Raw genomic sequence first — 15,886 nt, 5'->3', positions numbered from 1 at the left:
TATAACTCGACGCTTGTTCTAGCATTCGCTCGCAGCGATTCTGACTCAATCCGCCTTTTATTGCTCTTATGTTTACGGAAACAAAAGCAAACGGAAATTAAATTTATTGGAAATGGCAGAGTATCTTAAACTTACGAGAATGGATAGAAGCGCGTGCATCCTGAAGCGTTAAGATTACACTGCTTATTTCTGATACATACATACATACATACATACATAATATATATATATATATATATATATATATATATATATATATATATATATATATATATATATATATATATATATATGTGTGTGTGTGTGTGTGTGTGAGAGAGAGAGAGAGAGAGAGAGAGAGAGAGAGAGAGAGAGAGAGAGAGAGAGAGAGAGAGAGAGAGAGAGAGAATCAAATACAAAGCAATCATGCACTGAAGTTTTTTTTTGATTCCTTCTTACTAAATCACGGTCAATACCCATTTACAGTAATTAACAAAAAATATATATAAAAGTTATACCCGGTAATACTCGAAGTCAATGGTTCCACAAAAAAAAAATACTTACATGCAATCACACACACACACACACACACAAACAATCGGTCAATACCCATTTACAGTATTTAACAGAAAATATACATAAAAGTTATACCCGGTAAACTCGAAGTCAATGGTTCCACAAAAAAAAAAAACTACTTACATGCAATCACACACAACACACACACACAAACAAACGCTCGCACACTTGAACCACCTAAAAATAGAGCCACCTGGTGGACCCAGGTGTTACCGACAGATCAAAAGCCTATGTGATTCTAATTCAAGTCTGGATGAAAAAAAAAATACATGAAGCAATATAAAAAAAAAACAAATAAAACTGCGTGGTGAAAATTAATAACACAATCGACGTAACCAGAATGTAAAAGGGAGTAAAAAAAAAAAAAAAAAACACTAACCACCTTTGTTGCGGGATATCAGACACAAAATTTCTTTTGAGGATTAATTACCTGGCCATCCGGTCTGGCACACCTGACCGGGTCCTGCTCATTAAGGGGATATTAAAAAAAAGAATTACCTAATATTCGTTGTTTGTTGATGTGCAAAATCGTACCCTTATTCTTAATGCGGATTAAGGTCATGCACAAAGACTCCTCCTTAAAGGTTATGAAGGACAAAAGTTGTTGGTGAAGGCTATGAAGGACAAAAGTTGTTGGTGAAGGTTATGAAGGACAAAGCTTATTACTGAAGGTTAAAAGAACAAAACTTTTAAGTGAAGGTTACGAAGGGCAACTGTTGTTAGTGAAGGTTATGAAGGATAAAAACTATTAGTGGTTATGAAGGATAAAAACTATTAGTGGTTAAGAAGGACATGAGCTATTAGTGAAAGTTATGAGAGACAAAGTTTATCAGTGTAGGTTAAAAGAACAAAACTTATAAGTGACGGTTACGAAGGACAACACTTGTTAGTGAAGGTTATGAGGGATACAAATTTTTAGTGAAGGTTATGAAGGATCAAACTTATCAGTGAAATACTAAAAGACAAATCTTATTAGTGAAAGCTATGTATGAAGGCCAAATCTTAATAGTGAAGGTTACGAAGGCCAAATCTTAATAGCGAAGGTTATGAAGGACAAAATTTATCAGTGAAGGTTACGAAGGACAAAACCGAGCCCTTTAAAATACACGATTAATTTAACATCAGCAGGCGTGACGGTAACCATAGCCAACGGCTATTATTTGCTAATGAACTCACTTGCACTGATATAAAAAAACTTTATTTGTAGCGTTATGATATTCATCGTCACAATTAAAATTGTGACTGCTAATATTTAGGGCGAAAAAAAGCAACCTGCTTTCCACAGGACCCATAAATACAGGAATTCTCCGAGTGTTACAAGATACCCTGGGAGAAGACTTGTAATAACATCTATGAGATTTTCATTATAATTTTGTAGCTTTGAAAAGGCGAGAAAATCGCATAAGCATTGTAGACACTTGTAATTATAAGTCAAATTACGATTGCTCTGTATTTTTACGTAAATATTACATGAGCACTGTAGACACTTGTAATTAGACTAAAGTAAAAATACCACCGCTCCGTATTTACATGAACAATAATTTTAAACACTAAATATAAAAGCATCGTTCGCGTGGAAGTCTGTGATGGAGGCCGCAGCTGCTGCTGTTGCTAAGCCAAGAATTATTTGCAAATATGAAAACGCCAACTCATGTCAACACGAACTGTAGCTATATGTTATGAAATTCGGATATTCGCATTTGGATGGATCCATCAACCGTATCCCTCACTGAACGCCGCAAGATCCCGAGAAAAAGTTATTCTCTTTATCTTGTATAGGCAGAGATTTAACAACATATTCGAAATTCATTTGCATACTGCCTAGGAGACTTCTTCATTTTGGTGTGTCTCACGCAGCCGATATTACCTACCATAGTCTATATCAACCTCACCTAACCTACCTTGAAGCATCCTCACCTAGCACTGGCCTCCGATTCAGAACACCAAGTAAACATGGCCGATATCGGCCTAGCAATTAACAAGCTTGGGGCCTCGCCATCAAAGCCCTCACCACCCACAGGAATTCAACATACGCCACCCGCCCCAAAATGCAGTCAACCGACTGCTTCCTACTTTTTTCATGCACTTGTCTGACGGCTGAAGCGGTGGATTACATGTGAACAGCCATCGGATTTTCAACCATCATCCACATCCATGCGGTGACCAAAAACAGGTTGAATGTCGAGGATGACATGAGCCTAATCTCACAAACACAGCGTTAAGAATTTTCAAATATTACTGTTCAAATGCAACCTCTAAACAGTCACTAACAAAATACTATAGGAAGATTATCTGGTCGAGAGCATGGAATGCTGTAGAAAAATTATAAAAAAAAATATTTTTTATTATTGTTTGCTACTTCTCCCCCCGCCCTCTACATCTTAGAAAATTGTAAAACTGAGAGAGAGAGAGAGAGAGAGAGAGAGAGAGAGAGAGAGAGAGAGAGAGAGAGAGACAACAAACTTCTCTTCCTGTAATTATCAAAAAGAAAAATAGTCCATCACTGGTTCCAGCATGTAGAATTTCAGAATACACTAAAACGAAATAAAGTGCAATGGAAAAAAACCTCTACTGTCCATCAAAGTCTTTCTGGAAAATTGTGAACTAAAAGCTTTCGAGAGGAAGCGACACTTTACAAATGTTCAACCCACGCATCATTTGTACGTACCAAAAATTACTAAATGTACAGGTGTACCGAATGGTCTGCAGTACGATGATTTGAAAATTATGTAAAACGAAAAAATCATAAAACGATTTTTAAGTACTGAACGTTGGGTACGTAACTGCTGCTAATGCAATACTCACACGCAAATTTATACTCCAACGCGGGAAAGTTGCAATCTTCGGGCTGCAATTTATCAGTCTTAGAAACTGAAATTACATGAGCATTACTGTACTTTTAAAGTATATGACTAATGTACGCAGCTAAGCCTTGCATTGACGCACAAGTAAAAGCCATAACAAATAAAAAAAAAACACGTATACCTTAAAAGCTTCACTATGAACAGGGATCAGGGTCTCTGCTTGTGATGGTGTTAGATTAGGCCTAGGCCTGCCATGTGTTGGCACGGGCTCTCGCTCTTTGATCAGCCCGTAGTATTTATGCTGTAACGATCTATTTCCTCTCTTCAGATCTTAGGCAGAGAAACCACTATTAAACCCAAAATCCCGGTTCCCTAGGACTCTAAAGCCATAGGCCTAAAAATCAAACTGGTTCACTGTTTGCATTAACTAATAAATACAAGATCCAATTTTCCCAAAATATTTATTTCTAAAATATCTTATTCTGTTTTTCCATTTCAGATGAACATTACACAAGTGGGATACATTAAAAATGAAATGTATGAAACAAAAGAACAGTACAGTATTCATCAGGTATTAAATACTTAACCGGGGCAGCATCAAGTATCTAAATGATATGTGCCATTCACATATCACATACACACATACAGTTAACTACCAGGGAATAGGCTATAGTCCTAAATCTTATCCGATCAAATTACATAAATTTCATCAAACACTTATTCCGGATAAATAAATAAGGATTGATCCATAATGCTAAATAACATGTTTTCTGGGACCACCTCACGGTAGTTATTTAAAATAAATGAAGCCTTCGACAAAAGATGCAACTGATATAAACCGTTGCTGTGCTTAGTTATAAGGATTTTGCCCTTTAAGGCGTATTCAGTGTATCAGCAATTTACTGTTAAATATAACCTGTTTTGTCATATAGCAAGTTTCTTCGTGGTGATTTCTAGAATCAACCGCTATGGTCGCATTATTAATTCCTATTCTTCTTTTTAGAACTATGCCTTCCCATATTCCTACTACCCTGTGATATTATTTTATCTTCCTGGTAAAGATTATTAATGGATACCATGCCTTAGGCTACACAAGCAACCCAGTATTTTAGGCCTATGTATCATAGGGCAAGCTACGCAGAAAAAAAATATATGTATGTATATAAAAATAGATATATATATATATATATATATATATATATATATATATATATATATATATATATATATATAATCAAGAACTTCCGTATTGTCCCTGCTAGACAAACTTGGAAATTATTCTGATCAGAAAAAAACGTTTGATGAAAAAAAAAAATACATAAAACTTCAGAACACAAAAACAAGCCACAGCAAGTTCTTTGCCTTTTTTGCAGGTTAATTCTATCATGTATAATTACGAAGCAACAAGTATTTTAAATTGCACCATGACTTTATGGACACTGTATATATTTTCAAGTGGTAGCTTCTGCCTCCTTTGCAGGGGCGCAAAGCATTTTCTTAAGAAAATTAAATAAAAGAAACTGAATTGGAAAAATTACTAAAATTTAAGACAGTTATGGCTGTGGGTAGGCTAATGTACCTGAAGGTTTGGGCATAAAATTCGAATGTTTTGGGCAGTATGGCCTGACAGTGCAAGATTTATGTTATTCATATTTCTTACTACTTTTAAATGAATTTTTTTAATGTGCTTAATACAGAATGTAATGAAACAGAAAATTAAGATCAGTGATTTTTATGGGATAATAAGTTAGGGGAACAGTCATCTGAAAATCTAAATTTGATTTCTGGTAGGAAATAAAAAACCCTGTCCCATGAGAGTTAAGAATTGTAGTTGTAATAATAGTGATTGTGCAGTACTTTAGTTATACATGATTGTATTTTACATACGTAGTAGTACCTTTAACCTTTAATCTTTTTTTGTTTTATACTGAGAGTTAATGAAGACAATATCTTTTGGTTAAGGGCGCGATGTGTATACTGTATAAAATGCATTCATCTCATAACTACAGCAGTTTATCTTTATTATTGTAAACCTCTACTCTCATGGGGATGGCCAGGAGAGGTTTTTTTTATTATGTGGCAGAAATAATACCAGAAAGTGAATTCATGCTCATTTTTCAATATTCTAGTTTTATGTTTGATTTAGGAGTTCTGTAAGATTTGTAATATTTCCCATGAAAGATATTATAACAAAGATAAATACTGCACAGGTGTGCTACAGTATACAGTTTATTGATATATTCTATAATTAGCTGTTACTTTTCTATGTTATGTTATTTTTTGTGTAGAGCAGATTATAAGTATGTGTGTGTGTGTGTGTATATATATATATATATATATATATATATATATATATATATATATATATATAGCCTATGTACTTATACATACACGTAATCTGCTCTACACAAAAAAACATAACATAGAAAAGTAACAGCTTATTATAAAATATATCACTATATAGAGTAGCACACCTGTGCAGTACTTGTCTTGTTGTAATATCATTCATGGGAAATATTAAAGGTTTTACAGAACTCCTTAATCAGACGAACAACAACCAGGTTATTGAAAAATGAACTTGAATTCACTTTTTTATCTTATTTTTGCCACATAATGAAAAAAACTTTCTCCCAGCCAACCCCATGAGAGTAGAGATTTACAATAATGGAAACAAACTACTGCAGTTATGAGATGAATGCATTTTACATAGTATACACCTTGCCCTTAACCAAAGCATATTGTTTTCATTAACTCTCAGTATAAAACATAAAAAGATTAGAGGTAAAAGGTTCTACTATGCATATAAAATACAATCATCTATAACTACAGTACTTTATTATCATTATTATTACAACTACAAACCTTAACTCTCATGGGGTAGGGTTTTTTTGTTTCCTACCAGAAATCAAATGTAGATATTCAAATGACTGTTCCCCTAACTTATTATCCCATAAAAATAACTGAACTTAATTTTCTGTATCATTACATTCTGTATTAAGCACATTAAAAAAAATTCATTTAAAAGTAGTAAGAAATATGAATAGCATAAATCTTGTACTGCCAGGTCATACTGTCAAGGACATTCGAATTTTATGCCAAAACCTTCAGGCAGCCTACAGTAGCCTACCCACTGCCATAACTCACCGTCTTAAATTTTAGTAATTTTTCCATTCAGTTTCTTTCATTTTATTTCCTTATTTGATTACAGTTGTAACCACTGACTAATATCCTGTTAAGAAAATGGTTTCTGCCCTGCAAAGTAGGCAGTTTAAGCTACCACTTGAAAATATGAAATTCATATAGCCTAACACTGCTCTTAGCATTTTACAGTCTCTTGTTTAACAAAAAACTGAATTTCATAATGATTTATATAACTATCTTAAATAAATGCTGATAAAAATTAGCAACAAATCTGCCAGGCTATTCAATAAGAGTGAAAAGGCTGATGCAGTCTATGTGTAAGTTTCACAAATAGGCTGAGAAAAGAATGCATACAATTATATATATCAAGCATTTAAAGTATAAATATATAATGTATTTTTCAATATTAAGAGAGAAATCATTAATTTCTTGAATTTAAATTATGGATACTAAGTATGCAAAATTCACATGCACATGCACGCACATACACACACACACACACACACACAATATATATATAAATAATTGAACTCAATTGTCAGGCAGGATGAGAATAGATAGGCCTATATGATCAAAACTATATTGGATTCAAAACTAATGGAGTATGTGATATACAAAATTCACAAATATTAAATTCACATACAATTGCACAAAATGCTTACAAATAAATAAATTAAATATATATATATATATATATATATATATATATATATATATATATATATATATTATATATATATATATATATATATATATATATATATATATATACATATATGTAATATATATATTATATATATACATATATATATAATATATATATGTAGTGTGCGTGCGTGTGCTACCCATACCGGACAAATATATATAGGTTTATGAACATGAGAACACAAGAACTCTCTGCTTATAAGCCAAAACGCTGATCTATCACAGCGCAGCAAACATACGTAAAACGAACGTAAGAACGTTTACAGGCCGAGTAAAAACGTTATGCGTAATGCTAGCTAATCTTGGGCAGTCATTCTGCGTTTATTCCTGAACTGTCACGAAAGAAGTTCAACGTCTATTTCCGGGTGTTTATGAATGGGTTATGTATGTTTACTCATGAATGTAAAGATGTAAATCCGTGTCTGGTTTAAATTTACCTGTATGAAAAAATCTCCCACTTGTACAATTACGTCTACCCACCCGTCAGTGTTTCGAAATTTATCAGCTCATAAAAACAATATATTTTAATTTGAACAACATAGTCCTCTGATACGGGGGCTGGTCTCTTATTAAGCGATTGGCAAAGGTCCATCCCTTACGATTTAGCTGCTAAGATTTGACTCAAGTCGACACTACTTCCTTTCTTTAAATTACTCTTCCTCGCCTGTACACCGACTATCCAAAGTAACCTCATATCAGGATTCTCGAGTGATCAACCATGTTTATTATCCCTGCAATAGTGTTATCAGCTGCAAGATATTACCGCCGTAATTATGTTAAACATCCGCCGTTGTTATCAGCTGGGTTCTCTAGACAGTGAGGTACAAACAAGGGAAACATACACTACCAGACCGAGTCCCTCGACACTTACCTTCTTTCTCGCTTTTCCCGGACATCCTGTCCTTCGTTGGTGGTTTCGTTGTCCTCTAATATCTCAAAAACACCTGTGATTTACGTTCCCATTCTGGTGGTTTTCCAAGAATACAGAATAAAGACACGAAATATGAGAGCAACCGCTATTCCTAGTCCGTCATGTTTTGGATTGATTGGACACTGCCCGCCATCTGTTGGCCAAGGAAGGAACTACCACCCCTCTTCCCAGCCCGCCCTCTTTTATCATCATTTTATTTCTAAATATAAATCTCAGCTTGTTTCTTCCTTTCTTTCTTAAATGCGTGTGCTACGCTGTTTATTGTTAAGCGATATCCTTGATCTCTAGGGAAACCATTTCATCTGGGAGAGGACTTCTCCTCTATCCAATAAAACGGCAGCGTGCCCATTAGGCTATTAAAGATAACTGAGACATTACGCAGTTAATGGTGTAGTTTACATATTGTCTTCGTTTAGGACGGAAACCGAAGGAGTGAGAGACGCTAAATGATTTGATATGAAAATTGCTTTGCTGATTCAAGTCTTTGTTTACCTCCAGTAAACCGACTGACAAAATTCTCTCCTATAAACAAAACCTACATTTTCTGGTGACATAATTAACCAGACTCAATTTTGGGAATGAAACGGAAAAAGAAAGGGAAATGTCTTGAAAACTGCCTTTACTCATTCATTAAGAGTAAAGAGCAAGAAAGCGAGAAAGAGAGAGAGAGAAAGAGAGTGGGCGTGGTCACAACATCCCGCTCAACAATAAACACAAGCCAAGAGGACGTCGCAACACTAGACCCAAGTCGAGACCCAAGTATGTTTGCCCCATTTAGCGGGTAGCTTAAGCGTTAAAACAGACAGGGGCTGGGTTTGCAAAGGGTCCACTTCGCCATTGCAAATAGTCTGAATGACCTGATGGATTATTTAGGTTCTCGACTGAACCTCCGGACAGGGATTGAAATGCTTGTGTCTTTGTCCTTTCGATGTTATTTTAGATGCAATATTAACCCATTTCGTTGCATAATATGCCTAGAGAGAGAGAGAGAGAGAGAGAGAGAGAGAGAGAGAGAGAGAGAGAGAGAGAGAGAGAGAACTGCTAGTCTCAGGACTGTCCATGAGAGGGAAGGTCGAGCAACGAGCGTCTGGGGGTCAGTAATTATATGAAGGTGACTTTTTACTCAGCACCTTTAAGATCTCACTTCACGTATTACCATTTTATGAATTACAAAAAACAAAAGAAACACTCGATATTCTTCATCAATGTGCCGAAAGCCGCCGAATCGTCACAAAAATTCCCAGCGAATCGAAGGTGATTCAAGTTTATATCTCCTGAGGGGCTTTTGCTATTGATCTGCAGCCGCTAACGAGAGGTGTGTACCGTAATAACGTTCAACGTAAAACGCTTGTTTGTGTCTCGGTATTGATTTGCAATGCCGCATTGTGCGTTTGAGTTCTCTAATATGTTCATAGATTACTTTATTCATCAAAAATTTTACGTATCACGAGGCATTTTTAATACCTTCAGTATCAAACCCATTTTACAGTAAATCATTTCAGGGGAGGTTCTATGTGAATTGTTTTTCCTCCATAGACCTAATTGATTTAGCCTAGAAAACGAAGTATCCTATGCACAGATGTGTACCTCAAGCGTTTCAAGATTTTTAAAAGTAAAACTGAGGTTTCGTTCTGGTCTCAAGTAGATCTGCCTCAAGTCATTTTTTTTTTTATCAGATATAGTCTGTTGCCTTCTAGGTATAAACCGGCACACGTTAGTCACAACAGATTATACTTGCATAATAGATGCGCTCTGGTCGGTCATAAGTGTGAGCTGTTTGGATCGCTAATGAGGTCATTTGAGTGACAACAGATATCTCCATGGATTACGTGGTGGCTCTGTTTGAGCCAAACAAATGAATTCCGTTTGAATCAGTCAGTTTCCGTTCAACTTTCGCGTGACTAATGGCCTTTGCTTACCATCCCGAGATCAAACGCATTATGCTTGGGTTTACTGAGTCAAATGATTTGAGGTTGCAGTCAACGGGTCACGTAGGCATGGCCTAGCTTCACTGGGTCACGTAAGGTCGGCCTAGCTTCACTGGGTCTGACTGGGTTTCTTAAGGTCATTAGGTCAGGCTTATTCTAATTAGTTTCCCCTGGGGCAGGTACGGCTTCAGCTGACGGGCATTGGCAGATCGGGTTAGTTCAGTTTCACTGGGTCATATGGGTTCTGCTTAGTTTCATTGAGTTAGAATGGCTTTCTCACATTCATTGTATGAGGTGGGTTCTGCTTGGTTTCACTGGGTTAGACTGCTTTCTTGCAGTCATTGTATCAGCTGGGCTGTTTATTTTCACTGGGTAAGACTGGGTTTCTTGTGGTCATTGTATCATATGGGTTCTTTTAGTTTAACTGCGTTAGACTGGTTTCTTGCAGTCATTGTATCAAATGGGTTCTGTTTAGTTTCACTGGATCTGACTCGTTAGCTAGTCTTGTTAATGGCTATTTTGTCAGATGGGTTCTGTTTACATTTATCGGATCAGAGGGACTTTCTTATGTTCCCTTTGCCAGTTTGGGATATGATAATATCCAGTAAGAAAGAGAATGTGTGCAAGATAACAAAGGTGAGTGCCGTACTGTGCATAGGACCGGAAGCGAGTACTGATGTACTGCTGATAAGCCAAAGCGTTAATCCACGAAGAGCTTCATGCTTTGAAATTTCTCGCCACTGGAGAAACATCACAGATTTTAAAGCTTAAGTGTGCGCGTTTTGTTTTTCATAAGAACCACCTTCCTTCAAAGTAAACAGCTAATAGGGGGAATATGTGTATCTACATACAGAGGACCAAAGCATGTGCGTCATGCTGACATTACACAATACATTTTTTTCACAGAGCCACTGGTGGCTTACCACTTATCTCTGATAACTGAAGCCGACCGGAAAAGAAGAACGCTATATTCAGCTAGGACAACACAGCAAAAGATATATATATATATATATATATATATATATATATATATATATATATATACTGTATATCGTAGATTATTTGAATGATAAGACAAACATTTTTGGTATGATTCGTCGTTATCTTGGAAAAATAAAAAAAGGTGAAACTTCACTGTTAAATAGTACTTGGAAACTGCACTTTACAACCGACATCATTCGGAAGAAACTCATTTATTTAAATTTTTTTTTATGCGGAGGCAGAAAGTAACTAAAAAAGACTTGGACTGATCTCGAAAAGGGATACAGGGGTAAAGGGCAAAGTTCATTATTTGAGAGAGAGAGAGAGAGAGAGAGAGAGAGAGAGAGAGAGAGAGAGAGAGAGACTAATCCCAAGATTGCTCGTCTCTACAGAGTAAATGTGAAATGTTATTGTCTGTCGGGTGATGCATAGGCCTAGAGGGACTGGTTGAAACATCTTTCCGAAAAGTAGGAACAGCGAAGCCTTCTTGCTGCAGAGTATAAAGAGAATCTATACAAGAGAATCTATATAAGAGAATCTATGTAAGAGAATCTTAAGAAAGAAATCTATAGAGATGAGAGCAGAATTGAAAATAGACAAATTACTTTTAATTCATCCCTGTCGGGAAGAGTAACTAAAACAAGAACCCCCATTCCCCGATTAACGAAACAACGTCGCATTTAGAAAGAGAGAGAGATAATGTAAAGCTTAGTAAATGAGGTGAAGCGAAGGATACCTGATGCTCAATAAGACACGGTCTAACCGACAAGCAGATTTAGAAAATAGAATCATGACGAGTTTCCCAAACAGGGTTGAAGTCGTTGGGAAACCAGTAATGCTGATAGATGACTAAGGTTGAATTTCATTATCCTCAAATAGATTCGTTAATTGCGTAGAAGACGACAGAGTGAAAATGCATAGCAATTCTGTTTGTCTTACTTCGAGAACTGAAGTCTAGCTTTGAGGTTTAGTCTCATGTGGTATGAATTCCGTAAGTATCTGGTAAAAAAATATCTGCTAAACCAAACTCATTCAAGCAAGTTTTTTGTATAAAATAGGAAGACGAGAAGTTGACAAATTAAATCTCCTTAATCATAGAGAATTTGAACTTCATTTGTCAAATTCCAGTGTAAAATATACGAGAGATGAATGGAATAACGTACGTGAGTAATAAGCAGAAATAGATAACATTATAGGATGACTGAAGCAGTTCTGAGAACTCCACACTCATATGTTTGACGAACGTTAGCTCTAACTGGGAAATGAAATCAGCTTTCGTTATAGTAACTATATTTAAGTTTTGAAATCTTAACATTAATTAAAACATTAGGTAAACGGACAATGCCTTAACCATATTCTATCATATATTCTTTGGGAGCTTGAATTTCAAGACAATGGCCCCTGTGGTCCTGTTCCATATGAATAGGGTTTATATTCTGAATAATAATAATAATAATAATAATAATAATAATAATAATAATAATAATAATAATAATAATAATAATAATAATTTCACTCGGAGCATATTGAGATAAGGAATAATTCCACATCCGTTCAGCGACTTTTGCTAGACCAAAGAGCAGATTTCTATACGTTTGGGAGTAGGTGAGCTGCTTATGGAAGCAAGAGCCCGTGCTAGCCCAAGGAACAGTTTGATCTATAACGAGAAAACAGTGTTGTGATATTAATGGCTCTTCGGCACTTTCTTTCCCGCTTCATAGTCCTATGTGTTTCCAGTTACGAAGGAATATCCTCTAAGCTGTTAATCAAACTCCTAAGAAGAAGCGAATATTGTGAATTGAACTGAATATAGAATTTAGGCCAAAGGCCAAGCACTGGGACCTATGAGGTCATTCAGCGCTGAAACGGAAATTGACAGTCAAAGGTTTAAAAGGTGTAACAGGAGGAAAACCTCGCAGTTTCCCCATGAATCAATTGTCAGGAGAGGGTAGAAAGTAAGATGGAAGAAGAAGAATCTGAAAGCAGGTACAGTAAAAGGAACGAAAAGGGTTGCAGCTAGGGGCCGAAGGCACGCTGCAAAGAACCTTAAGTAATGCCGACAGTGCACCGAATGAGGTGCGCTAACCGCGCTAGCCCCCTGCGGGGACGAATATTGTGAAATTTAAAAAGAAAATCTCCCTCCATCCCCGTCGTAGCGTATAACTTCCCTAAAAATAACAGGTGAAATTATGCAAACAACACGTCAGTCCTAAACCTCAAATTTCCTATCTCTATGCAGGAAGAAGAAGGATTTCCTGCACCTAGATGATAATAGCTTGCTGATATATCGTGCAGGGCAATAAATAGCAATGTGATTACGAATACACCGCTCATATTGGCAGACATTTAGCTTTTAAAACTTGACTGTTAACTGGAATGATTTAATGCACACACACACGCACGTACATACATACATATGTATATATATGCTGTATATATGCACATACATGTATGTATATATAAATACATATATATGTATATATACATATATGTATGTGTATATATACAGTATATATGTATATATATATATATATATATATATATATATATATATATATATATATATATATATATACATATACATATACATATATATTCATATGTATGTACAGTATGTGGAGTGCGTGTGTGCGCATTAAATCATTTCATTTAAGTTAAGTTTTAAAAGTTAAACGTCAGTCATCATATATATGTATACTGTATATATATATATATATATATATATATATATATATATATATATATGTGTGTGTGTGTGTGTGTGTGTGTGTGTGTGTGTGTGTGAGTGTAAACCATAAATATAAATATACATTCTTATATAACGGCCAATTTACTGACAGGTTTGCCCTAAAGATATTATAGGCTACACAACCACAAACACACCCACGGACACACAAACACACACACACACACGCACGCACACACGCAAAATAAGCGAACACTATTCGTGTATGCTCACGTATGCACAATGAATTACAGTACACCGAAAATCAGGAAATAAGAGCAAAGAATTTTGAATTAAAAGAGACATCTGAATGCGCAGGAGACAAGACTACGCCATTACACAGCCCCAGTAAAGGATATCCGTTAACTTATGAGGTGTACTTATCAAAATGCATAAACATTAACCAACGCGCCCGCACGCGCGCTCTTGCGAATACGCCCCCACACTTGATGAAGGTACTGGAAACGCATGCGCGCGCACGATCACTGTAAATAACGGTTGGATTTTCAGTTAGGATTTTATTTTTGTTTAAATCGCTGTTTTTCTGTCTTCATTTTTTTTTTTTATAAATTATTGTAAATAACGATTGAACTTTCCGTAGATTTTTTTTAAGTCTATTCATCTTTATTTGTTATTTCTTTTTATATTAATGATCTCCCTTTTATCAAATAGTGTAGCTTTTTTGTTTTTAATCGTTTTATCTTTAACCAGTGTCCTTCGTTCTTATACAAACCTGGTTCACTTTCTGATGATATACAATACGTCGATACGACAACAGAACAGTTGATCCACCATCTTGTTTTTTCCGGCTAGGCTCGGTAAGGGAGTTAGGTTGCCCTTCCCAAAGGCCTCAGTCTCTTTAAAAAGAAAAAAGAAATACTCATAAATATGGTATTATATGTTTCATTGTCTTACTGTTCGCGAGATAACGACCCGTTTCCTGAAAGCTATTTACCACTAGGCCTCACATTCGAAAGGTTTTCGCTCGTTCTGATAACTCATATCTCCCGTAGAGGGGTATTGCCATTAGTGCATCCCGTGCGGTGCACTGTAGACATTACTTAAGGTTCTTTGCAGCGTGCCTTCGACCCCTAGCTGCAACCCCTTTCGTTCTTTTTACTGTATCTACTTTCATATTCTTTTTCTTCCATCTTACTTTCCACTCTCTCCTAACAATTGATTCATAGTGCAGCTGCGAGGTTTTACTCCTGTTACGCCTTTTTAACCTTTTCCTGTCAATTTCCGTTTCAGCGCTGCATGACCTCATAGGTCCCAGTGCTTGGCCTTTGGCCTAAATTCTATATTCAGTTCAACTCAGTTCAATCGATAACTCATATTTGCCTTAAACTGATAGATTTGGGCTGTAATAAAGCATTTACTTCCCCCAGTGAGTTTCCCTAGGAGAGCTGTTAATCAGCTCAGTGGTCTGGTAAAACTAAGGTATACTCTTTCTCATTCAATTCTGAATAAGTTAATTGTCCTTGTGTAGAGTGTTATTCTCATCCTGAGAAGCCTTCCTGAGATGGAGTTCTCCCTGAACCTTATTATCAACTTACCTTCATTTCGACACTGCTCATTTTATCAGTATTATTTTGGCTACTGTTCTCAATAGTCTTTGTATTGCAAGACATTATAGCTCTCTCATCCCAGGTCTATGCTTATACCTCAGGTTTGGCTTAATTAATAATAGAATTCTACGAACATTTTCATCACAATGCCCAAATTTAATTTTGGCAGTAATGCCCACAACTCTTTACAATTAAAAATAAAGATAAATTCTGATTGGTCAGTAACTCTTGATTCTGATTGGTCAATAACTGTCTCTTCACTATTAAAAAATTAAGATTTAATGTTTCAGTCTTATCCAGATTGCCATAATGTTGTAGACTTTTGATAGAACTCATTGCTGTATTTCTCATTTCCATTTCTCTAATTACCTGCATAGATCATATGAAAACTCAGCTGTTTAATGTCATTATAATATACAAAAAAAAAAAGTTTTGAATACAGAAGCTCTCCCCTGATAAAGCTTCTTTATCTGCTGTCAAGATCTTGTTTCAATATGGAAATTCTTATATCTTTGGGTTATCTAACACAGATCAGCATAATTTTATTT

General features: G+C 35.7%; 1 protein-coding gene across 3 annotated transcripts in view; it reads right to left on the bottom strand.

Annotated features, from left to right (window-relative positions):
- C3G (C3G guanyl-nucleotide exchange factor) overlaps positions 1-8,297 on the bottom strand; it is a 310,671-nt gene extending 302,374 nt beyond the window's left edge. Inside the window, exon 1 of one of the 3 annotated variants that reach the window (XM_067110521.1) lies at positions 8,077-8,297. In XM_067110521.1, coding sequence (XP_066966622.1) covers positions 8,077-8,101 — 25 coding nt within the window. In that variant the 5' untranslated portion in view covers positions 8,102-8,297. Of the gene's footprint in view, positions 1-2,456; positions 2,481-8,076 lie in introns of those variants that run through there. The other 2 variants (XM_067110524.1, XM_067110523.1) reach the window with 2 other exon arrangements.
- Positions 8,298-15,886: the final 7,589 nt, after the last annotated feature.

Source organism: Macrobrachium rosenbergii, chromosome 10 (genome assembly GCF_040412425.1).
Source record: "Macrobrachium rosenbergii isolate ZJJX-2024 chromosome 10, ASM4041242v1, whole genome shotgun sequence".
NCBI lineage: Eukaryota > Metazoa > Arthropoda > Malacostraca > Decapoda > Palaemonidae > Macrobrachium > Macrobrachium rosenbergii.
The sequence above is the reverse complement of the archived record's forward strand: the minus strand, read 5'-3'. Positions and strand labels throughout refer to the sequence as shown.